This window comes from Pempheris klunzingeri, chromosome 14 (assembly GCF_042242105.1).
Source record: "Pempheris klunzingeri isolate RE-2024b chromosome 14, fPemKlu1.hap1, whole genome shotgun sequence".
NCBI classification, from domain to species: domain Eukaryota; kingdom Metazoa; phylum Chordata; class Actinopteri; order Acropomatiformes; family Pempheridae; genus Pempheris; species Pempheris klunzingeri.
Genome location: NC_092025.1, coordinates 11,876,006 through 11,903,251, shown reverse-complemented (window position 1 = coordinate 11,903,251; position 27,246 = coordinate 11,876,006). Strand labels below are relative to the sequence as shown.

At 43.8% G+C, this 27,246-nt stretch overlaps 1 protein-coding gene and 42 non-coding genes across 43 annotated transcripts in view; 1 reads left to right on the top strand and 42 right to left on the bottom strand.

The window, feature by feature from the left end:
- The window catches only part of cfap54 (cilia and flagella associated protein 54), a 56,078-nt gene that overhangs the window by 10,604 nt on the left and 18,228 nt on the right, over window positions 1-27,246 (top strand). The window contains exons 29-54 of the mRNA XM_070844049.1: window positions 25-114; window positions 208-334; window positions 571-673; window positions 2,992-3,080; window positions 3,175-3,372; window positions 3,507-3,679; window positions 3,755-3,909; window positions 4,054-4,263; window positions 4,505-4,704; window positions 5,156-5,291; window positions 5,685-5,814; window positions 5,959-6,120; window positions 6,216-6,425; window positions 6,645-6,732; window positions 6,900-7,070; window positions 7,160-7,226; window positions 7,409-7,594; window positions 7,690-7,776; window positions 7,876-7,995; window positions 8,355-8,402; window positions 8,888-9,029; window positions 9,514-9,623; window positions 9,769-9,923; window positions 10,013-10,130; window positions 11,254-11,410; window positions 11,706-11,863. Coding sequence (XP_070700150.1) covers window positions 25-114; window positions 208-334; window positions 571-673; window positions 2,992-3,080; window positions 3,175-3,372; window positions 3,507-3,679; window positions 3,755-3,909; window positions 4,054-4,263; window positions 4,505-4,704; window positions 5,156-5,291; window positions 5,685-5,814; window positions 5,959-6,120; window positions 6,216-6,425; window positions 6,645-6,732; window positions 6,900-7,070; window positions 7,160-7,226; window positions 7,409-7,594; window positions 7,690-7,776; window positions 7,876-7,995; window positions 8,355-8,402; window positions 8,888-9,029; window positions 9,514-9,623; window positions 9,769-9,923; window positions 10,013-10,130; window positions 11,254-11,410; window positions 11,706-11,863 — 3,590 coding nt within the window. The remainder of the gene's footprint in view (window positions 1-24; window positions 115-207; window positions 335-570; window positions 674-2,991; window positions 3,081-3,174; window positions 3,373-3,506; window positions 3,680-3,754; window positions 3,910-4,053; window positions 4,264-4,504; window positions 4,705-5,155; window positions 5,292-5,684; window positions 5,815-5,958; window positions 6,121-6,215; window positions 6,426-6,644; window positions 6,733-6,899; window positions 7,071-7,159; window positions 7,227-7,408; window positions 7,595-7,689; window positions 7,777-7,875; window positions 7,996-8,354; window positions 8,403-8,887; window positions 9,030-9,513; window positions 9,624-9,768; window positions 9,924-10,012; window positions 10,131-11,253; window positions 11,411-11,705; window positions 11,864-27,246) is intronic.
- On the bottom strand, window positions 13,014-13,086 carry trnar-acg (transfer RNA arginine (anticodon ACG)). The gene has a single exon. It is a non-coding gene; the product is annotated as a tRNA-Arg (tRNA).
- trnah-gug (transfer RNA histidin (anticodon GUG)) lies at window positions 13,294-13,365 on the bottom strand. Its single transcript has one exon. It is a non-coding gene; the product is annotated as a tRNA-His (tRNA).
- trnar-acg (transfer RNA arginine (anticodon ACG)) lies at window positions 13,655-13,727 on the bottom strand. Its single transcript has one exon. It is a non-coding gene; the product is annotated as a tRNA-Arg (tRNA).
- On the bottom strand, window positions 13,958-14,029 carry trnah-gug (transfer RNA histidin (anticodon GUG)). Its single transcript has one exon. It is a non-coding gene; the product is annotated as a tRNA-His (tRNA).
- On the bottom strand, window positions 14,324-14,396 carry trnar-acg (transfer RNA arginine (anticodon ACG)). The gene has a single exon. It is a non-coding gene; the product is annotated as a tRNA-Arg (tRNA).
- Window positions 14,604-14,675, bottom strand: trnah-gug (transfer RNA histidin (anticodon GUG)). The gene has a single exon. It is a non-coding gene; the product is annotated as a tRNA-His (tRNA).
- On the bottom strand, window positions 14,970-15,042 carry trnar-acg (transfer RNA arginine (anticodon ACG)). The gene has a single exon. It is a non-coding gene; the product is annotated as a tRNA-Arg (tRNA).
- trnah-gug (transfer RNA histidin (anticodon GUG)) lies at window positions 15,250-15,321 on the bottom strand. The gene has a single exon. It is a non-coding gene; the product is annotated as a tRNA-His (tRNA).
- Window positions 15,615-15,687, bottom strand: trnar-acg (transfer RNA arginine (anticodon ACG)). The gene has a single exon. It is a non-coding gene; the product is annotated as a tRNA-Arg (tRNA).
- trnah-gug (transfer RNA histidin (anticodon GUG)) lies at window positions 15,895-15,966 on the bottom strand. The gene has a single exon. It is a non-coding gene; the product is annotated as a tRNA-His (tRNA).
- Window positions 16,261-16,333, bottom strand: trnar-acg (transfer RNA arginine (anticodon ACG)). The gene has a single exon. It is a non-coding gene; the product is annotated as a tRNA-Arg (tRNA).
- On the bottom strand, window positions 16,541-16,612 carry trnah-gug (transfer RNA histidin (anticodon GUG)). Its single transcript has one exon. It is a non-coding gene; the product is annotated as a tRNA-His (tRNA).
- trnar-acg (transfer RNA arginine (anticodon ACG)) lies at window positions 16,907-16,979 on the bottom strand. The gene has a single exon. It is a non-coding gene; the product is annotated as a tRNA-Arg (tRNA).
- trnah-gug (transfer RNA histidin (anticodon GUG)) lies at window positions 17,210-17,281 on the bottom strand. Its single transcript has one exon. It is a non-coding gene; the product is annotated as a tRNA-His (tRNA).
- On the bottom strand, window positions 17,575-17,647 carry trnar-acg (transfer RNA arginine (anticodon ACG)). The gene has a single exon. It is a non-coding gene; the product is annotated as a tRNA-Arg (tRNA).
- Window positions 17,855-17,926, bottom strand: trnah-gug (transfer RNA histidin (anticodon GUG)). Its single transcript has one exon. It is a non-coding gene; the product is annotated as a tRNA-His (tRNA).
- Window positions 18,221-18,293, bottom strand: trnar-acg (transfer RNA arginine (anticodon ACG)). Its single transcript has one exon. It is a non-coding gene; the product is annotated as a tRNA-Arg (tRNA).
- Window positions 18,501-18,572, bottom strand: trnah-gug (transfer RNA histidin (anticodon GUG)). The gene has a single exon. It is a non-coding gene; the product is annotated as a tRNA-His (tRNA).
- On the bottom strand, window positions 18,867-18,939 carry trnar-acg (transfer RNA arginine (anticodon ACG)). Its single transcript has one exon. It is a non-coding gene; the product is annotated as a tRNA-Arg (tRNA).
- trnah-gug (transfer RNA histidin (anticodon GUG)) lies at window positions 19,147-19,218 on the bottom strand. Its single transcript has one exon. It is a non-coding gene; the product is annotated as a tRNA-His (tRNA).
- On the bottom strand, window positions 19,513-19,585 carry trnar-acg (transfer RNA arginine (anticodon ACG)). Its single transcript has one exon. It is a non-coding gene; the product is annotated as a tRNA-Arg (tRNA).
- On the bottom strand, window positions 19,793-19,864 carry trnah-gug (transfer RNA histidin (anticodon GUG)). Its single transcript has one exon. It is a non-coding gene; the product is annotated as a tRNA-His (tRNA).
- On the bottom strand, window positions 20,159-20,231 carry trnar-acg (transfer RNA arginine (anticodon ACG)). Its single transcript has one exon. It is a non-coding gene; the product is annotated as a tRNA-Arg (tRNA).
- Window positions 20,439-20,510, bottom strand: trnah-gug (transfer RNA histidin (anticodon GUG)). Its single transcript has one exon. It is a non-coding gene; the product is annotated as a tRNA-His (tRNA).
- On the bottom strand, window positions 20,805-20,877 carry trnar-acg (transfer RNA arginine (anticodon ACG)). The gene has a single exon. It is a non-coding gene; the product is annotated as a tRNA-Arg (tRNA).
- Window positions 21,085-21,156, bottom strand: trnah-gug (transfer RNA histidin (anticodon GUG)). Its single transcript has one exon. It is a non-coding gene; the product is annotated as a tRNA-His (tRNA).
- Window positions 21,450-21,522, bottom strand: trnar-acg (transfer RNA arginine (anticodon ACG)). The gene has a single exon. It is a non-coding gene; the product is annotated as a tRNA-Arg (tRNA).
- trnah-gug (transfer RNA histidin (anticodon GUG)) lies at window positions 21,753-21,824 on the bottom strand. The gene has a single exon. It is a non-coding gene; the product is annotated as a tRNA-His (tRNA).
- trnar-acg (transfer RNA arginine (anticodon ACG)) lies at window positions 22,118-22,190 on the bottom strand. The gene has a single exon. It is a non-coding gene; the product is annotated as a tRNA-Arg (tRNA).
- trnah-gug (transfer RNA histidin (anticodon GUG)) lies at window positions 22,421-22,492 on the bottom strand. Its single transcript has one exon. It is a non-coding gene; the product is annotated as a tRNA-His (tRNA).
- On the bottom strand, window positions 22,787-22,859 carry trnar-acg (transfer RNA arginine (anticodon ACG)). Its single transcript has one exon. It is a non-coding gene; the product is annotated as a tRNA-Arg (tRNA).
- trnah-gug (transfer RNA histidin (anticodon GUG)) lies at window positions 23,067-23,138 on the bottom strand. The gene has a single exon. It is a non-coding gene; the product is annotated as a tRNA-His (tRNA).
- On the bottom strand, window positions 23,432-23,504 carry trnar-acg (transfer RNA arginine (anticodon ACG)). The gene has a single exon. It is a non-coding gene; the product is annotated as a tRNA-Arg (tRNA).
- trnah-gug (transfer RNA histidin (anticodon GUG)) lies at window positions 23,735-23,806 on the bottom strand. Its single transcript has one exon. It is a non-coding gene; the product is annotated as a tRNA-His (tRNA).
- trnar-acg (transfer RNA arginine (anticodon ACG)) lies at window positions 24,100-24,172 on the bottom strand. The gene has a single exon. It is a non-coding gene; the product is annotated as a tRNA-Arg (tRNA).
- On the bottom strand, window positions 24,403-24,474 carry trnah-gug (transfer RNA histidin (anticodon GUG)). The gene has a single exon. It is a non-coding gene; the product is annotated as a tRNA-His (tRNA).
- Window positions 24,769-24,841, bottom strand: trnar-acg (transfer RNA arginine (anticodon ACG)). The gene has a single exon. It is a non-coding gene; the product is annotated as a tRNA-Arg (tRNA).
- Window positions 25,415-25,487, bottom strand: trnar-acg (transfer RNA arginine (anticodon ACG)). The gene has a single exon. It is a non-coding gene; the product is annotated as a tRNA-Arg (tRNA).
- trnah-gug (transfer RNA histidin (anticodon GUG)) lies at window positions 25,695-25,766 on the bottom strand. Its single transcript has one exon. It is a non-coding gene; the product is annotated as a tRNA-His (tRNA).
- On the bottom strand, window positions 26,061-26,133 carry trnar-acg (transfer RNA arginine (anticodon ACG)). Its single transcript has one exon. It is a non-coding gene; the product is annotated as a tRNA-Arg (tRNA).
- trnar-acg (transfer RNA arginine (anticodon ACG)) lies at window positions 26,707-26,779 on the bottom strand. The gene has a single exon. It is a non-coding gene; the product is annotated as a tRNA-Arg (tRNA).
- Window positions 26,987-27,058, bottom strand: trnah-gug (transfer RNA histidin (anticodon GUG)). Its single transcript has one exon. It is a non-coding gene; the product is annotated as a tRNA-His (tRNA).

Sequence of the window (27,246 nt, the reverse complement as noted above, 5' to 3'; positions counted from 1 at the left end):
CCACTTTGTGTCTTTTTTCTGTAGAGATTACACGCCCACTGACTGGCTGTGAGGATCTCACCATACTGTATGACTTCATCACCAACAGCCCGCTGATTGATGCCTATCAAGATGGTAAGTGGCACACGCTTTCATACTTTGTTTTAATGAATAATGAGTTTAGCTCATTCACACCAGTGCTTTTTTTTGTGTGTGTGCTCTCGATAGTGATGAAGCTCAGACGAAGGCCATATTTTCTTGAGTTTGCGACACTTCTTCTCCAGAGATCCATGGACGAAGGCCACCCAGACCTTGTGTTAAAGTGGGGGCAAAGCATATTTGAATTTATCTCCAGGTGTGTGTCAATATATAGCTCTTTGCTGATTAAAAAATGCAATTCATTTCATAATTAATAATTTCATGATGAATGTGTCCATTCATACTTAAATGAATACTGTTAGCGTCAAAATGTCAAACAATGCATTACTGTCCACTCGCTTTTGGTTCATGCTGCACTTTATCACAGATAGTTTTTTTTGTGCCTTCGCTGATAAAGACTTGACAGCATGTGAATGGTTCTCTGTTTGTCAGACGAGACGAGGTGATGGGACTGTCCACAAAATGCTTGGAGGGAAACAGTCCGGGTAAAACAAGAAGTAATGCTCATGCTTCAAAAGGAAATGAACCACCTCAGGTGAAAATACAAACATCCACACAAATACCCAACACATACACACATTTTTTAGCATAATATTTTATGGACACTGATCAACCAGGCAGCTGGAGTGCCTTTTCTCCTGTTTGCAGATGATGCTCGTCTCATATCATTAGAGCCCAACCTTGCAAAGCATAATGAGCTACGTGGTTTCTTGAATGCACATTATCTATGAATGCATATGTGCTTATGTTAAACTGTTTTCAGTGATACCGTATATCATAGAGGTTAGAGAGTTAGGGAACATTAGCTTGCAGTTTACTGCATACAGCCGGTGGCTGGACTGAACGTACGATGTGGAAGTTACACTGGAATTTGTCATTTTTTAATGTGCCAGATTTCACAAAACTGGAGTGACAATTGTGATGGAAGTTTCTGGAGCTTCAGAGCTCAGACTTCTCCCCTGTAGTTTGTGACCATTGAAAAGTCACTAAAGTTCATTAATATATGAATGATATGAAAACATGCTGATTTGTTTTTCTGCATGAATAATTGTTTTAAAAAAGACTGTTTGTTTAAGGTATTACACATGACCTGATAATCCAATCTGAGTATCAACCCCATGGACACACTTAAACAATGCATGATAGTGACAGGGGACCACCTTGTGGGGTGATGGACAGACACAAACCAGCTGCAGTTGCTGATGAGACTACACTTGTGCTGGTTCCAGCAGCTCCTTAGCTTAGCTTAGCACAAAGACTGGAAACAGGGGGAAACAGCTAGCCTGGTTCTATATAAAGCTGCAGTGACTTCCTGTAGGCTCCACTGGTTTCTTAGAAAGTTGATGGTAATGATACTGGGTCTGATTGACAGGCTCTTTTCATTTTGTCTGACTGCTCAGCTGTTCCTTAGAGGATATCTAGTGATGAATGGCGTCAAACTACCAGCAGTACAGTAGTGAAATTCTGTATCACATTGTGCGTGGATTCAGCTGCCTGTCCTGTTTCCTTAAACAAACTAGCTGCAGTTTGTCTATTCTGGTGCTTAAAAACCAAGATGGCGAGGGCCATGAAAACAATATGGCGACGCCTGTAGGCCTACAGCGGGACACAAGGCCTCAAAGTGGCGGTCCACAAACCAAGCCCTGAGTCCAGATAAAAATTCATACTTGAAATGTAAATACGAAGATGGAATGATGCAGGCGGCACACAAACAGAGGCAGCGCTACGGAAACGAGTCAAGCTGGGCTTCCCCTATACCTGATATTGCACGCCGATTGAATCTGACAGCGGGGGGAACACCCTGCAGAAACTCGGCAGCTCAACTCGAGGCCTCTGTTGGTGAGGGACACCCGCTGCATCATCCCATCTAAGGGAGCCGGGTCGACTCCAACTCAGTGGGTTTGATCTTTTCAAGGTCTATATACAATCTTCCGTATGACAACTGGTGACATCATCTGTGACATCATCTGTGAGGTCACTAATCCAACATGGTGGCCAACTGTGACATCAACTGTGAGGTCACTAATCCAAAATGGTGGCCAACTGACATCACCTGTGAAGTAACATAAGAGGCTAAAGCCTTAACACAACAAAAGACTAGGGCTGTACTGGAAATGGCCTACTAGACTGGCAGTTTGTATTGAATAGGACAAAATGTGGTTTGTCTTATACAGTTTGCAAACAAAAGCAAAATCTGCAGCATGCATGGGACCAGTCTACTTCACCTACTGTGTCCCACAATGCAAGGTGCTTACTGTTGTATGAACACAGACGTTTCAGAAAGCCATGTATAGTTTGACTTATTTCTCCTGAGCAGTCCACCTAAAGCTGTTAGCGAGGGAATTTCAGGCAAGAAATATGCTGCCCAGCTGCTGAACATTCACTTCTGTTAGATTTACAAGGACAATTTAAGTGCTTGTTCCCACTTTGGTCGACCTGCTTTCTTGGCTGCTAGCCTGTTAGCTTACCAGTGGAATTTCCCATATTAGCTCTCTTAAAACTGCTTCAGAAAACCGATTTTTTTCATGTGGAACAGGGTTCAGTTCTGGTTTGTGATACTGTTAATTGCCTGATCCTACTCTGCAGCCATATGGTCTACAAATTCCTTGTGGATTGCTCTTAATGCTACTGCAGTATATATAGGCCTATGCTGTAGACAACCCAGATAACCACCACCAAGTACAGTACATTACGTGTTTACCCTAATCTCAGACTGCAGTTCACAGGGAATTTGAACTTGAGAGAAAACAGGTATAAAAACTGTAAAAAAAAATAGATAAAATGTTTGCACTGTATGCTGTTTGGATTAATTTATAATACAAATCTAAATACCTTGTGCTGGTTTGGCAGCAGAGCAAGAACACACCTTCTCAGGATGATGCAAGAAAGAGACTACAGCAGAAAATTCCGCACAGCATGCTTCAGAAAGTGAGAACTAACAGGTACAGTAAGTGTGTGTGTTTGTCTGTCAGTGTGTAATTGCATGTGTGGATTCACATTACCACTTGTGAACTGGACTTTTACCTACGTTTGTAGGGAGATGCACATAGTGGAGAACCTGTTAACCATGATGTCGTCTGTGGTGCAACGGCACAAGAGGCAGCTCCAGCAGAGGAACATGTGCTGTGAGGAACGAGTGTGGAGGTCTACCCTCAACTACATCATGGCTCAAGCCCATTTAGCACTGCTTTACCAGGACCTGGACCAGCTGCACGGAGGAGCCCTGCAACACAGGTTCAGTCACAAGAACCAGCTCCATTGCTCCAGCTTTTTTGTGTTTTTTGTGGGAACTATTAGGTTGGTTACATTAACCAGCCCAAGGGGGGTGTGTGCCTATAATATTATGTAATGCATGTGCTTTGTTTCAGGTACAGCCAGTTAAATCCCTTATGTTTCTCTCTGGCCTATTCTGGTGTCCTCGTGCGGGGGAGCTCACAGCGACAACGTTCTTCTAAATGTGAGGTTGTCTCAGAAAGAAAGTCGTCTCACTCCGGTCTCAGGGACTATAATGCTGCACACAAAGACAGGAGCAAAAAGGAGGGTGAGGAAAATGCTACACTCTTCGAAATTAGAAAACGCCTGGTTTGTGTTTCATCATCTCAACCTTTTCTTCCAGGCATCAGATTTGATGACTCTGTCACAGATGAGAATTGTGAGGAGGGAGGGGACTCCTCTCAAACTGTGGAACAGCAGATTGAGATGCGCAGATGCACTGCTGCCTCGCTGGTTGACTCACTAAACAAATCTGCTTTACACCTCAGAAGGGCCATGGTACTGTACACACATTTCTCAGTGTATTTATTCTGTTGTTCAGTCACATACTGTGCAATATATTCTGTATGTGCTTTTCATTTTACTTTTATAATTTGTGTGTCCTACATTGTATTACATGTATCTAGTTTTGATATTTTCCAGGTGTTGGCCCATCGTGGCAGCCACTGGACCAATCTGCAGTGTGCCTGTCAGACTGTGTGGGACCAAAGCTGCAGAATCACTTTCCTAGTACAGAGAGCTGCTCAGCTTCAGCCTCCCTCCCCCATCACAACAGACCAGTTGCACACTGCCTTCACCCCACTACTGGTGCTAGCTACTGACCTAATCATGGACATGCTCAACAGACTAGGGGTAAGTGTCATTATATATACACTCATGTTATTTAAATATCAGTCATTCCTTTCTAGTAAATTAACAAAAACAACAACTCTAGATTGCACACCAAAGTGGGCTGCAATCTACAGGCTGCCAACGATTGCCACAGTCACTGATGTCTGCATCTTGACATCTGAACAAAGAAAAATTTACAATTACAAAGGCAAGATGACAGAGTCCTGTTTGTGACCTTAACCTTCATCTTTGTCTCTACTAGCTGTGGGATTTGTATGACTGCGACTTGACTGAGGATGAACTAGAGTCCAGTCTCCACTTCTCAGCCGCACTGGATGACAGCACCCAGGTTGACCTGCGCTGGGTCCGTACTTTGGTGTTGCACACTCTGGAGCACCTCCATGACGGTGGCAAATGGGAAAGCCTGAGCCACTTTGCCTTAGTTTTCAACTCATACACACGGTGAAGATAATTTTCTGCAAAGCACACAGTATATTGCTATCATAGTGCTACAAGTGTAGCTCAGATTAAAATTTGAATAGATTTGTATAGTATCATTCAAGAGAGACAGAGAAGAGTAAAGATTAGGAACAGGTTATTAGGATTAAAGAGAGTATGAGTGGACCTTTTAATTATCTTTGCTTTTAGGATTTCTAGGACTAAAAAAAACCCATCTCACACTATATTATGTTGTTTAATATTCTTAAATTTGATGAGAAACATTTAGTAAAGATATTATAAGAGCATTTTCACACAAAACACTGTTCTTTGTTATGACTTACCATGACTTGAGTTGCCATATTTTTGCTCATTAACCAGTTTATAGATCTGGTTTAAAGAGTCACCCAGGGCACTATTTCAGAGTACATGCCCATGGTTTTTGTGTGTGTGTGCACCTGCATTTCTGTCCTAGGGAACGTTACGCCTTGATCATAACTCCTCTCCTAGTCCATGCTCAGAGGAAGCTGCTTGATAGGATTACTTCTTTTGGAGGGCCTGCAGTCCCACAACCACACCATGTCAAGACACAGAAGGCCACTGGCAAGGAGGTAGCACACACCCACACACACACACAGAATCATGTTCAAGCTTTGTATTATACTATATTTAAAATCAACGTGAAAGCCTTGAAATCAATGGGAAATCGGCAAAAAGTCACTTAAACTGTTTTATAGACTGTGGGATATTAGATTTTTTGGCTTTTGTTTTTGACGTCATATGATATGTCATTGTTCTTACACAAAAAAATCCTGATAATAATGTTTTTGAGCTTGTACACATATCACAACAGAATCTGAAAAACTTTATTCACATCATGTTGTTTTTGCCCCACTGGACGTGTAATAACTAATTTACTAATCTCTTGTGCGTACCTTTATGCATTGTGTGTATTGTATTGTAAATGTATGTGTATATGAGGTGCTTTCGTTTCTACATTTCAGGTAACTTACAGGAGCTACGCAGGTTCCCAGCTGCTTAGTGGGTGGACTCCTAATCCTGCACAGCAAACAACCATTCGCAAAAAAGGGGCACTCACAAACTCCACTCCTCGAGACATAGTTGAACTGAAAGGTTTGAACAGCCAGTCTCATGTCACATCATGTCAAAATGAGTCAAACAAACAATTGTTTGTAGGCAGTAGTCAATGATGATGGCTACTAGGAATGCTGGCAAGGGTTAGATACAAAATTCATTCATGTATGTTTTGTCTCTAAGGTGCAGAGATACAGCACTCTATGTCCCTTGTGTGCGTTCCTGTGGATGTAGAAGATACACTGAGCTGTTACCGTCAAGCTTTTGAGAAAAGACCACATTGTATTCAGGTCTTCCAGCATAGTCGCTCATTGCTGTTGCTGCTGCTGGCATACACACAGCCCTGTGAGTACATTGACACTTGAGTGGACAAACACACACACTCAAACCACAACTTTTTCGAAACTCTTACTGTTTGCACTGCTCCTGTCTCGCTCCAGGCTTCTCGGCACAGTTGCAGCACTGTCAGAGCAGAGGTCTCAGCCATTCTGCAAGTCTGGTTGATTTCAGTCCGGTAGTTATACCCACTCCAAACATCCAACCTTCCGACCTGACGGAGGAGGACTACAGTACTCCAAATGCTCTTTACAGCCTCCCTATCAGCCCTAACCACATGCCGACCGTCACTAATGTATACTCCACGTCCATTAGTAAGAACACAAAATACCTATGAAAGACTTCTAAAGCACATTTTACACAAACAGGGCATTTATTGATAAGTGGTCAGTGGGTGGGACACAATAGTTGTGCTAGATATGTTTTAGAGAGTACCAGCAGCCCTAAGGATAATAGCATGGAAGAATTTGCCAGGCTGTCAGGTTCATAAAGGTCTTACTTTCCTTCCCAATGTCCATCCAACTTTTCTTCAGAGTATCTCCAGGACAACAGCCATGACTCCCTCAGAGTTCTGGCACTGCATGAAATGGGAAACTTGCACTTCTACAATGGAAACACACGGTTAGAATCTGTTAGCCGAGTGTGTGTGTGTTTGTGCTGAAGCAAGCCTACAGCCTTTTACTGTGTGCATTTACCTGCAATTATACAGCAAAAGTCTATAAATTGGGCTTTACATGATTTTTCTTACATCCATAATACTTTCATTCTTGCATGTGCTTTTTCTTCAGCGCAGCGCACTCATACTGGAGTAAAGCTGTAGACTGTGCCTTACAAAGGCCAGGCACTGTAGAGAAATGGGATGGTGTGTCCTTTGGAGACGGCTCCCTGCAACAAACCCTGAAACAGGCTGGCATTTGGGGATGTCTACAGGCTGCTGGACTTACTGCTAAGATTGCACAGTAGGTTTCAGTGAGGTTTATCATTGAATTGTTTGAACCTTATGCCTTTAAAACCTACCTACTCCTTAGGGATGTGTTTTCATCTACAGGTATATTTTAACGTCTGATATCAGTCAGCGCACAAAGTACAGCCTCCTGTCTGCTCACCTCTTTAAGGTAGTGCTTAATCTCTCTCCTCACAAACAAGGATTCTATTTTGGTTGCTCAATGCAGTATTGAGGAAATAACATCAGGAGATGTTTTTTCTCCCATGACTGTGTACTGTAAGATTAATTGTGTGTGTTTGTAGACATTCTGACATGCTTGTGTGTGTGTGTGTGTCTGACCCACTTCCCTAGTGTGTGCTGTGTTGCTCCCTGGCTCAGCCACAGGCCGACCTGCAGTATGCCTCTCACAGCATTGGAGATGAATTGCTCCCTGGAGTCGACCTTTTCTCTGAGCCCCACAGGGTTCACCTCGGCACCACTGTAACCAGCCTTAACTTCATCTGCCACTGGCTTTTCACCACAGGCTATCACATCACGGTACACATGCGAACACGCTCCATCTGTCCTCATTTTGAACTGTACCGCTCAAGATGAATAACTGCCTTACTGTTAAATCATGTTTGTAATTGCAGCTACTGCCCATACTATCCCTTTACCTACATTTTGTGGGGACTGTCTGCAGAAATGTGCAACGCACTGTTGAGGGAAAAATACTTAAGGTCAGCATTTGTGTTGTGTTGTGTATGTGCGTAGATGATAGATGTTTTTTCTCTCATGGTTCTGGTGGAGTTTTTAGACTGCGTTGGTGTTTTCTGCAGATACGTGCCCTTACTGAACTGTGTCTCTTCGCTGAAGCTGTAAAAGAATCAGTTCAGCTCACACAAGGAACAGGGATTCTTCTGCCTTATGGACGCTACATCACCAAAGACAATCTCCAAGTAAGAACACATACACATAAGCAAACATATGTTCCCCCTTTGTTTTTATTTTTTAGGCTGTGTAAACATCTAATGTTAAAACACATTCTATCTCATTATAGTTGATATTTTTAGTTGCAATTTTGAAGATGTTTATTATACTGTAAATCTAAGTAAGTTTCATGGAGTATTTGAACTCATGTGCTGTCTGCCTGCCACTCTCTTGCAGAGACCTGTGCACCTGTTACTTTAGCGTTAGTAGGAGACAGACTGTACAGTATTCCTTTTGTGTCAGCTTTGCAAAATGGCTTTTGCACAGTATTGAAAGTATTGCTACGATGTTTGTTTAATAGATATTATGAATTGTGTTTATTGTGCAGCCTGTGAAGAATTTCTATAACAACAAGTCTGTCCTGGACAATGCTGAGGTATGTTCCATATTTGATTTCTTTAGATTAATAGAAAGAAGATCTGATGGAATTCAATCAGTGTTGTGAAATTAATCAGTTAAATTAATTGTTACATAGTTTCTGGTGGAAGAATGATCAAATAAATGATTCTTAAGAACAACTGCAAAATTAGATATCTGATATCATACAGTTTGTGGAATTTTGTTTTCTTTTAACATAATAGAGTCACCTCATCTCCCCAACCCACCTCCTTGCCATTTAAGAAGCATCAATCCTAATCAACCAAATACACTCATATGAATGCACTGACACAAATATACACACATGTATGCACACAAATACGTACACACACTTCCAGGGAAAAATGCTTTACTGACTCTTTCCTTCTGTTCTCCCTCTGTACTGCTGTTTTAGCTAAGTATTTGACAAACTAACAAATTCATGTAGTTTTTTTCCAAAGTTTCTTGTGAATGAGTGAATGTGTATGTGTTGCTTGTGATCAGGCTTTGGAAGAACTTGTGAACTGTGACTTTGCTGCAGAGGTCCGCACATTGTACGGATCCACATTGTGCGTCCAATTCAACCTTGCTCGAATTCAACTGGTCCTGGCGCTCAGTAACACTGTACTTGGCCCTGCTGTACCAGGTTAGTAGACAAAAGCACTTTCTTCTCTCTGTTATTTACATTGGGTTTATTGTTTGTTTATCGTGTGACATCTGTCACTGACGCATGCACGTTTGTGTTCATTTCTCTAGATATCTAGAATCTAAGAGGTCTATGTGTCTTCTTGGGACATTCATGCCTTGTTACAATAACATTTTATCTCCACAACTGGTTATTTTAGTGGGTAAAAGACATCTTACAGTTTTCGAGTATGAGTAACCACCTTGGTGCCAAAAGAGATTCTGTCATTGCATTACAGGCTTGCAGGATTAACCCTATTCCATTAAATTCATCAATTGAATCATTCCATGCTGTATTTGGTATTTAAGTGTTCACATTCACTTTACATACAACTCATGTGATTTCATTCTAGAAGAGCTTAACAGCTTTTAGTGGGACTGTCTTTCAGTTTCTTTTGAAGGAGAAGGTTGTGCCAGCATAACAAGTTGTTTGGTGAACTCAAAAGACCATGAACATAACAAACTGGACACTGAGAGCTCCTGTTTAAAGACAAAAGAGTCAAAAGTTTTGACTCTTGATATCGAGAAGGAGAAGCTCATTCCGGAGGGGGTTAAGGTGAGTCTTCCTGTGAATTTTTCGTTAGATCTTAACATCAGAGGTTTGCCACTTCCTGTAATTTGTGCATTACGGTTTTATTCTTGGCACCTCACATAACTTGTTTGTGTTAACCTGGCCATATGTGTTATCTACTCTGTTGTAGTTCCTTTTGCTAGAAGGAGCGTCCTCCTTGTTGCACTCCGTTTCTCAGCAGCTCAAATCTCAGTCCTGTAGCGAAATGGAGAACCTGGAACTGGCTATAGAGTTCAATCTTCTGAAGGCCAACCTATACCTGCAGCAAGGACATGCTTTACTCAGGTACTGTGGCATCATACATGTGCACTGTGTGCGTATTTACACGATTACGTTTGTATCTCCTGACTAACCGTTTTATCATTGTCCTTAAGTTCTGAGATGGCAGTTTCATCGTTGGTGCTATTGCAGACATTTCCTGTAATCTTGACTGGGTCTATACATGGCTCTGAGAAGCCTGATCTCCAACATCCCAAGACTGGAAGTGAACAGGTATCATGTTTAGATAAATTAGTTGGTGTTGGGGTTTAACAAATGGTATGTTCAATTTGGCTATCAGAAATGATTAATAATTATCAAAGATAATTAATAATTATTTAAATTAATGGAACTTTGTATAAAGTCCACCTCGATTGGGGCACTACCTCGATAAACGAGGAAAAGGTAGCCGGTTTAATTGATTTAGTCTCATAAAGGTAACTAATACTATCAATTTGGAATTATGATTAATAATTAACTTAGTAACTACTACCAAAATTACCACATTAATAGCTAGCTGAAGGATTTTGGAGTTCTTGACAGTGTAGAGGTTGGCAGTATTCACCCTTGTACAACATTAAAGAAGACAGCATGTATTAAAACATTTATTAAAACATAACAAAATCAATCATAAACAATCTAACTAAGTGTGACTGTGACTAGCTAACAAACAATAGGGAGCTCCTTTGTTCCTGGCTAGTTAGCAGCTCGGTGCTAACTTGCTGGTGTGCTCCTGTTGCTCTGGTTATCAGCTGGCAGACTCTGGGTCATACCTGCTGGCGCTGATCTGCTTAGTTCAGGCAGGACTTTGTGTCACTGCCATGAAGAAGGTGGTCTGCTCTGGTACAGGCCACACTGAGGCAGAGAGGTCAGAAAAGAGCACCTCTCCTCTTCAGGAGAGAGGTGGGAAGGAGCTGGTCTCTCCTCTTCAGGAGAGACGTCAGGAAAGAGAAGATCTCTCTTCTTCAGGTGGGAGATCAGGAAAGAGAGTTGGTCTCTCCTCCTCAGGAGACGTCAGGAAAGAGGAGGAAGTTCAGTGGGGGTAACTTGGTTTTGTTGGCCTGAGGTCGTAAAATCATGTGTTCCACTCTGGCCAATGGTGGCTGTGAAGCTGGGTCCAGGGGTGATTTCGCACCTATCTGTGAAACTTGGGGACACTGGGAAACGGAGTTCAGGGAGGGAGCCCTTTGTTCCACAGACAAAGAAACATGTGGTCTTCACCATTTTGCGAGGCCCAACATTGGTGAACCAAATAAGTTGATCTGAATATTACAGAACATAACGCTGGGACAGTAGAATGATGACTGTAGATGGTGTGTGTATCGATGTGCTTACATGTGCTACATTCTGTCTATAGGAAACTAAAGATTACGGTGCGTCAAACCTGCATGGAGACTGTCCTGCAGCAGTTGAGGCCAGTGAAAGAATTGGAATTTCTCAGTGGCTGCGTTGCCGCCTGGCTCTGGTCCGCAGCCTGGCTGCACACATTCGTAGCACTGCTACCCTTTTCCAAGGTCTGGTCATGTGCTGTGCTGCTCTGCCTTCTTTTCTAAGTGATGTGTTGTAGGCTAAAACAGTTATACTAAACAGTTTTACAAATGTCAATTTGTCAAAACAAATTTGCAGCCTTCCCTCCTATGTAAAGTAGAAGTGGAAAGCACATGGATGTTGAAAATTAATTAAATTATTATAATTAAATATTTTCAGCACCTTCAAATGGCTAACCAACGAAGGTTGCATATATTTGAGTGATAGAGTGATGAATATTAGACATTGAATCTGTATCTGTGCATGTTTTCTGTTTTTAAGGTAAAAACATTAATGAGGAGGCAGCTCGAATGATACAGGAGGGTCTAGATGAATGTATACTATGTGGAGACCTCGATATTCAAGCCATTTTGATGGTCGAAGGTGCAGAATTGGAAGCACTGAGAGGAAAGACTGATGACTGCATGACAATGCTGCAGGTAACAACACACACACCAGCACATTTTTTGTGTCCTATACTGTGTCAGACACAGTATCCATTCAATCAATCAATCTAAATCAATCAATCTTTATTTATATAGCGCCAATTCATAACAGTGTTATCTCAAGACCCTTTCCATAAAAAGCAGGTTTAGAGCAAACTGTTTAATTAAGAGAAATACCCAACGATTCAAAAATTCAAAATTAATGATTAATAAAATAAGCATCAGGTGGGTGGGGGGGGGGGTGCACAACAAACAACAACCATAGCAACTTTAGTACTGACAATAGGAATATGTCTAATAATGAGCAATATGGTAACAGTGAATAACATGACAATATTTAATATATGAATGATAATAACATGACTAATATTAGTAAAAAGTGGTTACTGCCGACCATCTGCAGCAGTAATTCATGAAGCCAGTAAACTCCAACCAGGAGAACCATGACCACGATCCACAGGAGTCTGAGAGATGAGAGAAGCACAAAAAGGCTCCAGCAAAGATATCAAGTTAGTAACAGACATTAAAGGGATATGAAAAATAAGGATAAAGAGGAAGAGGAGGAGAGAGGAGGCCAGTGCATCATCAGTATGGGAAACATACTGACATACAGCTGGAGTCTCAACAGCCTCATTGGGGCAGCCAGATAATAGGGACTTGCAATAATCCAACCTGGAAGTAGACAAATGCGTGATCTAGCTTTTCTGCATCATTCATTGACAGGGCAGGTGAGAAGGCCACGTACTGATCACTTATCTTTTTACCAGCTGTGAATGTCCTCCAAGATTGGAGACTATTCACAAGCCAAAGCTTGCAACGAGCTGGCCACAAGGCAGAGTACTAACCACTATACGATCATGGCCATGTGTTTTACTACTGGTTCTTGTGGTATGTTTTGAGCTCATATATTAAACAATGTACTTTTTAACCTGTATTTCTTTCCTAAATGATGTGTGGTTTACATAGCATTGCTTGTATGTCCGGTTGGTTTTTCAAAGAAATTTGATGAGAGAGTAGCACTAGAAACATAACAGAGCATTATTTCTAGCCTTTGACTGAGGGGTTTCAGCACATGGTGAAAGGCCACTTACCGGTTATGGTCTTTTTTTTGGCTCTGAAGAAACTCACAAGCTAAAGCTTACAACGAGCTAGCCAGGAGTCGAACCTAGAATCTTCTGATCCGTAGTCAGACGCGTTATCCATTGCGCCACTAGCCCTGCACAGGGTGGGGTTTGGGAACAGCTTTGTTGTGACAGCATTGGATGCAAACAGCCGTGGTGTTGGTCTTTGCAGAAAAGTGTGCAGTGGGCGTGTCGAATGGCCGATTGAGTCGGAAAATGCGGGGCCTCGCTCACTTTTAAAACTATGTGACAAGCAGCACAACCTTGAAGCAATGACACGAGGCTCAAAGAATTGCCTTCCTATGCCGTGACCCGGATTCGAACCGGGGTTGCTGCGACCACAACGCAGAGTACTAACCACTATACGATCACGGCCACTTGTTTTGCTGGTTGGTTGTTGTGGTATGTTTTGAGCTCATAAACAATGTACTTTTTTACCTGTATTTCTTTCCTAAATGATGTGTGGTTTACATAGCATTGCTTGTATGTCCGTCAAGGACACATTTGGTTTTTCAAAGAAATTTGATGAGAGAGTAGCACTAGAAACATAACAGAGCATTATTTCTAGCCTTTGACTGAGGGGTTTCAGCACATGGTGAAAGGCCACTTACCTGTTATTGTCTTTTTTTTGGCTGTAAAGAAACTCACAAGCTAAAGCTTACAACGAGCTAGCCAGGAGTCGAACCTAGAATCTTCTGATCCGTAGTCAGACGCGTTATCCATTGCGCCACTAGCCCTGCACAGGGTGGGGTTTGGGAACAGCTTTGTTGTGACAGCATTGGATGCAAACAGCCGTGGTGTCGGTCTTTGCAGAAAAGTGTGCAGTGGGCGTGTCGAATGGCCGATTGAGTCGGAAAATGTGGGGCCTCGCTCACTAGAGTTAGCATGAGCTGTCCACTTTTAAAACTATGTGACATGCAGCACAACCTTGAAGCAATGACACGAGGCTCAAAGCATTGCCTTCCTATGCCGTGACCCGGATTCGAACCGGGGTTGCTGCGACCACAACGCAGAGTACTAACCACTATACGATCACAGCCACTTGTTTTGCTGGCTGGTTGTTGTGGTATGTTTTGAGCTCATATATTAAACAATGTAGTTTTTTACCTGTATTTCTTTCCTAAATGATGTGTGGTTTACATAGCATTGCTTGTATGTCCGTCAAGGACACATTTGGTTTTTCAAAGAAATTTGATGAGAGAGTAGCACTAGAAACATAACAGAGCATTGTTTCTAGCCTTTGACTGAGGGGTTTCAGCACATGGTGAAAGGCCACTTACCTGTTATTGTCTTTTTTTTGGCTGTAAAGAAACTCACAAGCTAAAGCTTACAACGAGCTAGCCAGGAGTCGAACCTAGAATCTTCTGATCCGTAGTCAGACGCGTTATCCATTGCGCCACTAGCCCTGCACAGGGTGGGGTTTGGGAACAGCTTTGTTGTGACAGCATTGGATGCAAACAGCCGTGGTGTCGGTCTTTGCAGAAAAGTGTGCAGTGGGCGTGTCGAATGGCCGATTGAGTCGGAAAATGCGGGGCCTCGCTCACTTTTAAAACTATGTGACATGCAGCACAACCTTGAAGCAATGACACGAGGCTCAAAGCATTGCCTTCCTATGCCGTGACCCGGATTCGAACCGGGGTTGCTGCGACCACAACGCAGAGTACTAACCACTATACGATCACGGCCACTTGTTTTGCTGGCTGGTTGTTGTGGTATGTTTTGAGCTCATATATTAAACAATGTAGTTTTTTACCTGTATTTCTTTCCTAAATGATGTGTGGTTTACATAGCATTGCTTGTATGTCCGTCAAGGACACATTTGGTTTTTCAAAGAAATTTGATGAGAGAGTAGCACTAGAAACATAACAGAGCATTATTTCTAGCCTTTGACTGAGGGGTTTCAGCACATGGTGAAAGGCCATTTACCGGTTATGGTCTTTTTTTTGGCTCTGAAGAAACTCACAAGTTAAAGCTTACAACGAGCTAGCCAGGAGTCGAACCTAGAATCTTCTGATCCGTAGTCAGACGCGTTATCCATTGCGCCACTAGCCCTGCACAGGGTGGGGTTTGGGAACAGCTTTGTTGTGACAGCATTGGATGCAAACAGCCGTGGTGTCGGTCTTTGCAGAAAAGTGTGCAGTGGGCGTGTCGAATGGCCGATTGAGTCGGAAAATGCGGGGCCTCGCTCACTTTGAAAACTATGTGACATGCAGCACAACCTTGAAGCAATGACACGAGGCTCAAAGCATTGCCTTCCTATGCCGTGACCCGGATTCGAACCGGGGTTGCTGCGACCACAACGCAGAGTACTAACCACTATACGATCACGGCCACTTGTTTTGCTGGCTGGTTGTTGTGGTATGTTTTGAGCTCATATATTAAACAATGTAGTTTTTTACCTGTATTTCTTTCCTAAATGATGTGTGGTTTACATAGCATTGCTTGTATGTCCGTCAAGGACACATTTGGTTTTTCAAAGAAATTTGATGAGAGAGTAGCACTAGTAACATAACAGAGCATTGTTTCTAGCCTTTGACTGAGGGGTTTCAGCACATGGTGAAAGGCCACTTACCTGTTATTGTCTTTTTTTGGCTGTAAAGAAACTCACAAGCTAAAGCTTACAACAAGCTAGCCAGGAGTCGAACCTAGAATCTTCTGATCCGTAGTCAGACGCGTTATCCATTGCGCCACTAGCCCTGCACAGGGTGGGGTTTGGGAACAGCTTTGTTGTGACAGCATTGGATGCAAACAGCCGTGGTGTCGGTCTTTGCAGAAAAGTGTGCAGTGGGCGTGTCGAATGGCCGATTGAGTCGGAAAATGCGGGGCCTCGCTCACTTTTAAAACTATGTGACATGCAGCACAACCTTGAAGCAATGACACGAGGCTCAAAGCATTGCCTTCCTATGCCGTGACCCGGATTCGAACCGGGGTTGCTGCGACCACAACGCAGAGTACTAACCACTATACGATCACGGCCACTTGTTTTGCTGGCTGGTTGTTGTGGTATGTTTTGAGCTCATATATTAAACAATGTAGTTTTTTACCTGTATTTCTTTCCTAAATGATGTGTGGTTTACATAGCATTGCTTGTATGTCCGTCAAGGACACATTTGGTTTTTCAAAGAAATTTGATGAGAGAGTAGCACTAGAAACATAACAGAGCATTGTTTCTAGCCTTTGACTGAGGGGTTTCAGCACATGGTGAAAGGCCACTTACCTGTTATTGTCTTTTTTTTGGCTGTAAAGAAACTCACAAGCTAAAGCTTACAACGAGCTAGCCAGGAGTCGAACCTAGAATCTTCTGATCCGTAGTCAGACGCGTTATCCATTGCGCCACTAGCCCTGCACAGGGTGGGGTTTGGGAACAGCTTTGTTGTGACAGCATTGGATGCAAACAGCCGTGGTGTCGGTCTTTGCAGAAAAGTGTGCAGTGGGCGTGTTGAATGGCCGATTGAGTCGGAAAATGCGGGGCCTCGCTCACTTTGAAAACTATGTGACATGCAGCACAACCTTGAAGCAATGACACGAGGCTCAAAGCATTGCCTTCCTATGCCGTGACCCGGATTCGAACCGGGGTTGCTGCGACCACAACGCAGAGTACTAACCACTATACGATCACGGCCACTTGTTTTGCTGGCTGGTTGTTGTGGTATGTTTTGAGCTCATATATTAAACAATGTAGTTTTTTACCTGTATTTCTTTCCTAAATGATGTGTGGTTTACATAGCATTGCTTGTATGTCTGTCAAGGACACATTTGGTTTTTCAAAGAAATTTGATGAGAGAGTAGCACTAGAAACATAACAGAGCATTATTTCTAGCCTTTGACTGAGGGGTTTCAGCACATGGTGAAAGGCCATTTACCGGTTATGGTCTTTTTTTTGGCTCTGAAGAAACTCACAAGTTAAAGCTTACAACGAGCTAGCCAGGAGTCAAACCTAGAATCTTCTGATCCGTAGTCAGACGCGTTATCCATTGCGCCACTAGCCCTGCACAGGGTGGGGTTTGGGAACAGCTTTGTTGTGACAGCATTGGATGCAAACAGCCGTGGTGTCGGTCTTTGCAGAAAAGTGTGCAGTGGGCGTGTCGAATGGCCGATTGAGTCGGAAAATGTGGGGCCTCGCTCACTAGAGTTAGCATGAGCTGTCCACTTTTAAAACTATGTGACATGCAGCACAACCTTGAAGCAATGACACGAGGCTCAAAGCATTGCCTTCCTATGCCGTGACCCGGATTCGAACCGGGGTTGCTGCGACCACAACGCAGAGTACTAACCACTATACGATCACGGCCACTTGTTTTGCTGGCTGGTTGTTGTGGTATGTTTTGAGCTCATATATTAAACAATGTAGTTTTTTACCTGTATTTCTTTCCTAAATGATGTGTGGTTTACATAGCATTGCTTGTATGTCCGTCAAGGACACATTTGGTTTTTCAAAGAAATTTGATGAGAGAGTAGCACTAGTAACATAACAGAGCATTGTTTCTAGCCTTTGACTGAGGGGTTTCAGCACATGGTGAAAGGCCACTTACCTGTTATTGTCTTTTTTTGGCTGTAAAGAAACTCACAAGCTAAAGCTTACAACAAGCTAGCCAGGAGTCGAACCTAGAATCTTCTGATCCGTAGTCAGACGCGTTATCCATTGCGCCACTAGCCCTGCACAGGGTGGGGTTTGGGAACAGCTTTGTTGTGACAGCATTGGATGCAAACAGCCGTGGTGTCGGTCTTTGCAGAAAAGTGTGCAGTGGGCGTGTCGAATGGCCGATTGAGTCGGAAAATGCGGGGCCTCGCTCACTTTTAAAACTATGTGACATGCAGCACAACCTTGAAGCAATGACACGAGGCTCAAAGCATTGCCTTCCTATGCCGTGACCCGGATTCGAACCGGGGTTGCTGCGACCACAACGCAGAGTACTAACCACTATACGATCACAGCCACTTGTTTTGCTGGCTGGTTGTTGTGGTATGTTTTGAGCTCATATATTAAACAATGTAGTTTTTTACCTGTATTTCTTTCCTAAATGATGTGTGGTTTACATAGCATTGCTTGTATGTCCGTCAAGGACACATTTGGTTTTTCAAAGAAATTTGATGAGAGAGTAGCACTAGAAACATAACAGAGCATTGTTTCTAGCCTTTGACTGAGGGGTTTCAGCACATGGTGAAAGGCCACTTACCTGTTATTGTCTTTTTTTTGGCTGTAAAGAAACTCACAAGCTAAAGCTTACAACGAGCTAGCCAGGAGTCGAACCTAGAATCTTCTGATCCGTAGTCAGACGCGTTATCCATTGCGCCACTAGCCCTGCACAGGGTGGGGTTTGGGAACAGCTTTGTTGTGACAGCATTGGATGCAAACAGCCGTGGTGTCGGTCTTTGCAGAAAAGTGTGCAGTGGGCGTGTCGAATGGCCAATTGAGTCGGAAAATGCGGGGCCTCGCTCACTTTTAAAACTATGTGACATGCAGCACAACCTTGAAGCAATGACACGAGGCTCAAAGCATTGCCTTCCTATGCCGTGACCCGGATTCGAACCGGGGTTGCTGCGACCACAACGCAGAGTACTAACCACTATACGATCACGGCCACTTGTTTTGCTGGCTGGTTGTTGTGGTATGTTTTGAGCTCATATATTAAACAATGTAGTTTTTTACCTGTATTTCTTTCCTAAATGATGTGTGGTTTACATAGCATTGCTTGTATGTCCGTCAAGGACACATTTGGTTTTTCAAAGAAATTTGATGAGAGAGTAGCACTAGAAACATAACAGAGCATTGTTTCTAGCCTTTGACTGAGGGGTTTCAGCACATGGTGAAAGGCCACTTACCTGTTATTGTCTTTTTTTTGGCTGTAAAGAAACTCACAAGCTAAAGCTTACAACGAGCTAGCCAGGAGTCGAACCTAGAATCTTCTGATCCGTAGTCAGACGCGTTATCCATTGCGCCACTAGCCCTGCACAGGGTGGGGTTTGGGAACAGCTTTGTTGTGACAGCATTGGATGCAAACAGCCGTGGTGTCGGTCTTTGCAGAAAAGTGTGCAGTGGGCGTGTCGAATGGCCGATTGAGTCGGAAAATGCGGGGCCTCGCTCACTTTTAAAACTATGTGACATGCAGCACAACCTTGAAGCAATGACACGAGGCTCAAAGCATTGCCTTCCTATGCCGTGACCCGGATTCGAACCGGGGTTGCTGCGACCACAACGCAGAGTACTAACCACTATACGATCACAGCCACTTGTTTTGCTGGCTGGTTGTTGTGGTATGTTTTGAGCTCATATATTAAACAATGTAGTTTTTTACCTGTATTTCTTTCCTAAATGATGTGTGGTTTACATAGCATTGCTTGTATGTCCGTCAAGGACACATTTGGTTTTTCAAAGAAATTTGATGAGAGAGTAGCACTAGAAACATAACAGAGCATTGTTTCTAGCCTTTGACTGAGGGGTTTCAGCACATGGTGAAAGGCCACTTACCTGTTATTGTCTTTTTTTTGGCTGTAAAGAAACTCACAAGCTAAAGCTTACAACGAGCTAGCCAGGAGTCGAACCTAGAATCTTCTGATCCGTAGTCAGACGCGTTATCCATTGCGCCACTAGCCCTGCACAGGGTGGGGTTTGGGAACAGCTTTGTTGTGACAGCATTGGATGCAAACAGCCGTGGTGTCGGTCTTTGCAGAAAAGTGTGCAGTGGGCGTGTCGAATGGCCAATTGAGTCGGAAAATGCGGGGCCTCGCTCACTTTTAAAACTATGTGACATGCAGCACAACCTTGAAGCAATGACACGAGGCTCAAAGCATTGCCTTCCTATGCCGTGACCCGGATTCGAACCGGGGTTGCTGCGACCACAACGCAGAGTACTAACCACTATACGATCACGGCCACTTGTTTTGCTGGCTGGTTGTTGTGGTATGTTTTGAGCTCATATATTAAACAATGTAGTTTTTTACCTGTATTTCTTTCCTAAATGATGTGTGGTTTACATAGCATTGCTTGTATGTCCGTCAAGGACACATTTGGTTTTTCAAAGAAATTTGATGAGAGAGTAGCACTAGAAACATAACAGAGCATTGTTTCTAGCCTTTGACTGAGGGGTTTCAGCACATGGTGAAAGGCCACTTACCTGTTATTGTCTTTTTTTTGGCTGTAAAGAAACTCACAAGCTAAAGCTTACAACGAGCTAGCCAGGAGTCGAACCTAGAATCTTCTGATCCGTAGTCAGACGCGTTATCCATTGCGCCACTAGCCCTGCACAGGGTGGGGTTTGGGAACAGCTTTGTTGTGACAGCATTGGATGCAAACAGCCGTGGTGTCGGTCTTTGCAGAAAAGTGTGCAGTGGGCGTGTCGAATGGCCGATTGAGTCGGAAAATGCGGGGCCTCGCTCACTTTGAAAACTATGTGACATGCAGCACAACCTTGAAGCAATGACACGAGGCTCAAAGCATTGCCTTCCTATGCCGTGACCCGGATTCGAACCGGGGTTGCTGCGACCACAACGCAGAGTACTAACCACTATACGATCACGGCCACTTGTTTTGCTGGCTGGTTGTTGTGGTATGTTTTGAGCTCATATATTAAACAATGTAGTTTTTTACCTGTATTTCTTTCCTAAATGATGTGTGGTTTACATAGCATTGCTTGTATGTCCGTCAAGGACACATTTGGTTTTTCAAAGAAATTTGATGAGAGAGTAGCACTAGAAACATAACAGAGCATTATTTCTAGCCTTTGACTGAGGGGTTTCAGCACATGGTGAAAGGCCATTTACCGGTTATGGTCTTTTTTTTGGCTCTGAAGAAACTCACAAGTTAAAGCTTACAACGAGCTAGCCAGGAGTCGAACCTAGAATCTTCTGATCCGTAGTCAGACGCGTTATCCATTGCGCCACTAGCCCTGCACAGGGTGGGGTTTGGGAACAGCTTTGTTGTGACAGCATTGGATGCAAACAGCCGTGGTGTCGGTCTTTGCAGAAAAGTGTGCAGTGGGCGTGTCGAATGGCCGATTGAGTCGGAAAATGCGGGGCCTCGCTCACTTTGAAAACTATGTGACATGCAGCACAACCTTGAAGCAATGACACGAGGCTCAAAGCATTGCCTTCCTATGCCGTGACCCGGATTCGAACCGGGGTTGCTGCGACCACAACGCAGAGTACTAACCACTATACGATCACGGCCACTTGTTTTGCTGGCTGGTTGTTGTGGTATGTTTTGAGCTCATATATTAAACAATGTAGTTTTTTACCTGTATTTCTTTCCTAAATGATGTGTGGTTTACATAGCATTGCTTGTATGTCCGTCAAGGACACATTTGGTTTTTCAAAGAAATTTGATGAGAGAGTAGCACTAGTAACATAACAGAGCATTGTTTCTAGCCTTTGACTGAGGGGTTTCAGCACATGGTGAAAGGCCACTTACCTGTTATTGTCTTTTTTTGGCTGTAAAGAAACTCACAAGCTAAAGCTTACAACAAGCTAGCCAGGAGTCGAACCTAGAATCTTCTGATCCGTAGTCAGACGCGTTATCCATTGCGCCACTAGCCCTGCACAGGGTGGGGTTTGGGATCAGCTTTGTTGTGACAGCATTGGATGCAAACAGCCGTGGTGTCGGTCTTTGCAGAAAAGTGTGCAGTGGGCGTGTCGAATGGCCGATTGAGTCGGAAAATGTGGGGCCTCGCTCACTAGAGTTAGCATGAGCTGTCCACTTTTAAAACTATGTGACATGCAGCACAACCTTGAAGCAATGACACGAGGCTCAAAGCATTGCCTTCCTATGCCGTGACCCGGATTCGAACCGGGGTTGCTGCGACCACAACGCAGAGTACTAACCACTATACGATCACGGCCACTTGTTTTGCTGGCTGGTTGTTGTGGTATGTTTTGAGCTCATATATTAAACAATGTAGTTTTTTACCTGTATTTCTTTCCTAAATGATGTGTGGTTTACATAGCATTGCTTGTATGTCCGTCAAGGACACATTTGGTTTTTCAAAGAAATTTGATGAGAGAGTAGCACTAGTAACATAACAGAGCATTGTTTCTAGCCTTTGACTGAGGGGTTTCAGCACATGGTGAAAGGCCACTTACCTGTTATTGTCTTTTTTTGGCTGTAAAGAAACTCACAAGCTAAAGCTTACAACAAGCTAGCCAGGAGTCGAACCTAGAATCTTCTGATCCGTAGTCAGACGCGTTATCCATTGCGCCACTAGCCCTGCACAGGGTGGGGTTTGGGATCAGCTTTGTTGTGACAGCATTGGATGCAAACAGCCGTGGTGTCGGTCTTTGCAGAAAAGTGTGCAGTGGGCGTGTCGAATGGCCGATTGAGTCGGAAAATGTGGGGCCTCGCTCACTAGAGTTAGCATGAGCTGTCCACTTTTAAAACTATGTGACATGCAGCACAACCTTGAAGCAATGACACGAGGCTCAAAGCATTGCCTTCCTATGCCGTGACCCGGATTCGAACCGGGGTTGCTGCGACCACAACGCAGAGTACTAACCACTATACGATCACGGCCACTTGTTTTGCTGGCTGGTTGTTGTGGTATGTTTTGAGCTCATATATTAAACAATGTAGTTTTTTACCTGTATTTCTTTCCTAAATGATGTGTGGTTTACATAGCATTGCTTGTATGTCCGTCAAGGACACATTTGGTTTTTCAAAGAAATTTGATGAGAGAGTAGCACTAGAAACATAACAGAGCATTGTTTCTAGCCTTTGACTGAGGGGTTTCAGCACATGGTGAAAGGCCACTTACCTGTTATTGTCTTTTTTTTGGCTGTAAAGAAACTCACAAGCTAAAGCTTACAACGAGCTAGCCAGGAGTCGAACCTAGAATCTTCTGATCCGTAGTCAGACGCGTTATCCATTGCGCCACTAGCCCTGCACAGGGTGGGGTTTGGGAACAGCTTTGTTGTGACAGCATTGGATGCAAACAGCCGTGGTGTCAGTCTTTGCAGAAAAGTGTGCAGTGGGCGTGTCGAATGGCCGATTGAGTCGGAAAATGCGGGGCCTCGCTCACTTTGAAAACTATGTGACATGCAGCACAACCTTGAAGCAATGACACGAGGCTCAAAGCATTGCCTTCCTATGCCGTGACCCGGATTCGAACCGGGGTTGCTGCGACCACAACGCAGAGTACTAACCACTATACGATCACGGCCACTTGTTTTGCTGGCTGGTTGTTGTGGTATGTTTTGAGCTCATATATTAAACAATGTAGTTTTTTACCTGTATTTCTTTCCTAAATGATGTGTGGTTTACATAGCATTGCTTGTATGTCCGTCAAGGACACATTTGGTTTTTCAAAGAAATTTGATGAGAGAGTAGCACTAGTAACATAACAGAGCATTGTTTCTAGCCTTTGACTGAGGGGTTTCAGCACATGGTGAAAGGCCACTTACCTGTTATTGTCTTTTTTTGGCTGTAAAGAAACTCACAAGCTAAAGCTTACAACAAGCTAGCCAGGAGTCGAACCTAGAATCTTCTGATCCGTAGTCAGACGCGTTATCCATTGCGCCACTAGCCCTGCACAGGGTGGGGTTTGGGATCAGCTTTGTTGTGACAGCATTGGATGCAAACAGCCGTGGTGTCGGTCTTTGCAGAAAAGTGTGCAGTGGGCGTGTCGAATGGCCGATTGAGTCGGAAAATGTGGGGCCTCGCTCACTAGAGTTAGCATGAGCTGTCCACTTTTAAAACTATGTGACATGCAGCACAACCTTGAAGCAATGACACGAGGCTCAAAGCATTGCCTTCCTATGCCGTGACCCGGATTCGAACCGGGGTTGCTGCGACCACAACGCAGAGTACTAACCACTATACGATCACGGCCACTTGTTTTGCTGGCTGGTTGTTGTGGTATGTTTTGAGCTCATATATTAAACAATGTAGTTTTTTACCTGTATTTCTTTCCTAAATGATGTGTGGTTTACATAGCATTGCTTGTATGTCCGTCAAGGACACATTTGGTTTTTCAAAGAAATTTGATGAGAGAGTAGCACTAGTAACATAACAGAGCATTGTTTCTAGCCTTTGACTGAGGGGTTTCAGCACATGGTGAAAGGCCACTTACCTGTTATTGTCTTTTTTTGGCTGTAAAGAAACTCACAAGCTAAAGCTTACAACAAGCTAGCCAGGAGTCGAACCTAGAATCTTCTGATCCGTAGTCAGACGCGTTATCCATTGCGCCACTAGCCCTGCACAGGGTGGGGTTTGGGATCAGCTTTGTTGTGACAGCATTGGATGCAAACAGCCGTGGTGTCGGTCTTTGCAGAAAAGTGTGCAGTGGGCGTGTCGAATGGCCGATTGAGTCGGAAAATGTGGGGCCTCGCTCACTAGAGTTAGCATGAGCTGTCCACTTTTAAAACTATGTGACATGCAGCACAACCTTGAAGCAATGACACGAGGCTCAAAGCATTGCCTTCCTATGCCGTGACCCGGATTCGAACCGGGGTTGCTGCGACCACAACGCAGAGTACTAACCACTATACGATCACGGCCACTTGTTTTGCTGGCTGGTTGTTGTGGTATGTTTTGAGCTCATATATTAAACAATGTAGTTTTTTACCTGTATTTCTTTCCTAAATGATGTGTGGTTTACATAGCATTGCTTGTATGTCCGTCAAGGACACATTTGGTTTTTCAAAGAAATTTGATGAGAGAGTAGCACTAGAAACATAACAGAGCATTGTTTCTAGCCTTTGACTGAGGGGTTTCAGCACATGGTGAAAGGCCACTTACCTGTTATTGTCTTTTTTTTGGCTGTAAAGAAACTCACAAGCTAAAGCTTACAACGAGCTAGCCAGGAGTCGAACCTAGAATCTTCTGATCCGTAGTCAGACGCGTTATCCATTGCGCCACTAGCCCTGCACAGGGTGGGGTTTGGGAACAGCTTTGTTGTGACAGCATTGGATGCAAACAGCCGTGGTGTCGGTCTTTGCAGAAAAGTGTGCAGTGGGCGTGTCGAATGGCCGATTGAGTCGGAAAATGCGGGGCCTCGCTCACTTTGAAAACTATGTGACATGCAGCACAACCTTGAAGCAATGACACGAGGCTCAAAGCATTGCCTTCCTATGCCGTGACCCAGATTCGAACCGGGGTTGCTGCGACCACAACGCAGAGTACTAACCACTATACGATCACGGCCACTTGTTTTGCTGGCTGGTTGTTGTGGTATGTTTTGAGCTCATATATTAAACAATGTAGTTTTTTACCTGTATTTCTTTCCTAAATGATGTGTGGTTTACATAGCATTGCTTGTATGTCCGTCAAGGACACATTTGGTTTTTCAAAGAAATTTGATGAGAGAGTAGCACTAGAAACATAACAGAGCATTGTTTCTAGCCTTTGACTGAGGGGTTTCAGCACATGGTGAAAGGCCACTTACCTGTTATTGTCTTTTTTTTGGCTGTAAAGAAACTCACAAGCTAAAGCTTACAACGAGCTAGCCAGGAGTCGAACCTAGAATCTTCTGATCCGTAGTCAGACGCGTTATCCATTGCGCCACTAGCCCTGCACAGGGTGGGGTTTGGGAACAGCTTTGTTGTGACAGCATTGGATGCAAACAGCCGTGGTGTCGGTCTTTGCAGAAAAGTGTGCAGTGGGCGTGTCGAATGGCCGATTGAGTCGGAAAATGCGGGGCCTCGCTCACTTTGAAAACTATGTGACATGCAGCACAACCTTGAAGCAATGACACGAGGCTCAAAGCATTGCCTTCCTATGCCGTGACCCGGATTCGAACCGGGGTTGCTGCGACCACAACGCAGAGTACTAACCACTATACGATCACGGCCACTTGTTTTGCTGGCTGGTTGTTGTGGTATGTTTTGAGCTCATATATTAAACAATGTAGTTTTTTACCTGTATTTCTTTCCTAAATGATGTGTGGTTTACATAGCATTGCTTGTATGTCCGTCAAGGACACATTTGGTTTTTCAAAGAAATTTGATGAGAGAGTAGCACTAGAAACATAACAGAGCATTGTTTCTAGCCTTTGACTGAGGGGTTTCAGCACATGGTGAAAGGCCACTTACCTGTTATTGTCTTTTTTTTGGCTGTAAAGAAACTCACAAGCTAAAGCTTACAACGAGCTAGCCAGGAGTCGAACCTAGAATCTTCTGATCCGTAGTCAGACGCGTTATCCATTGCGCCACTAGCCCTGCACAGGGTGGGGTTTGGGAACAGCTTTGTTGTGACAGCATTGGATGCAAACAGCCGTGGTGTCGGTCTTTGCAGAAAAGTGTGCAGTGGGCGTGTCGAATGGCCGATTGAGTCGGAAAATGCGGGGCCTCGCTCACTTTGAAAACTATGTGACATGCAGCACAACCTTGAAGCAATGACACGAGGCTCAAAGCATTGCCTTCCTATGCCGTGACCCAGATTCGAACCGGGGTTGCTGCGACCACAACGCAGAGTACTAACCACTATACGATCACGGCCACTTGTTTTGCTGGCTGGTTGTTGTGGTATGTTTTGAGCTCATATATTAAACAATGTAGTTTTTTACCTGTATTTCTTTCCTAAATGATGTGTGGTTTACATAGCATTGCTTGTATGTCCGTCAAGGACACATTTGGTTTTTCAAAGAAATTTGATGAGAGAGTAGCACTAGAAACATAACAGAGCATTGTTTCTAGCCTTTGACTGAGGGGTTTCAGCACATGGTGAAAGGCCACTTACCTGTTATTGTCTTTTTTTTGGCTGTAAAGAAACTCACAAGCTAAAGCTTACAACGAGCTAGCCAGGAGTCGAACCTAGAATCTTCTGATCCGTAGTCAGACGCGTTATCCATTGCGCCACTAGCCCTGCACAGGGTGGGGTTTGGGAACAGCTTTGTTGTGACAGCATTGGATGCAAACAGCCGTGGCGTCGGTCTTTGCAGAAAAGTGTGCAGTGGGCGTGTCGAATGGCCGATTGAGTCGGAAAATGCGGGGCCTCGCTCACTTTTAAAACTATGTGACATGCAGCACAACCTTGAAGCAATGACACGAGGCTCAAAGCATTGCCTTCCTATGCCGTGACCCGGATTCGAACCGGGGTTGCTGCGACCACAACGCAGAGTACTAACCACTATACGATCACGGCCACTTGTTTTGCTGGCTGGTTGTTGTGGTATGTTTTGAGCTCATATATTAAACAATGTAGTTTTTTACCTGTATTTCTTTCCTAAATGATGTGTGGTTTACATAGCATTGCTTGTATGTCCGTCAAGGACACATTTGGTTTTTCAAAGAAATTTGATGAGAGAGTAGCACTAGAAACATAACAGAGCA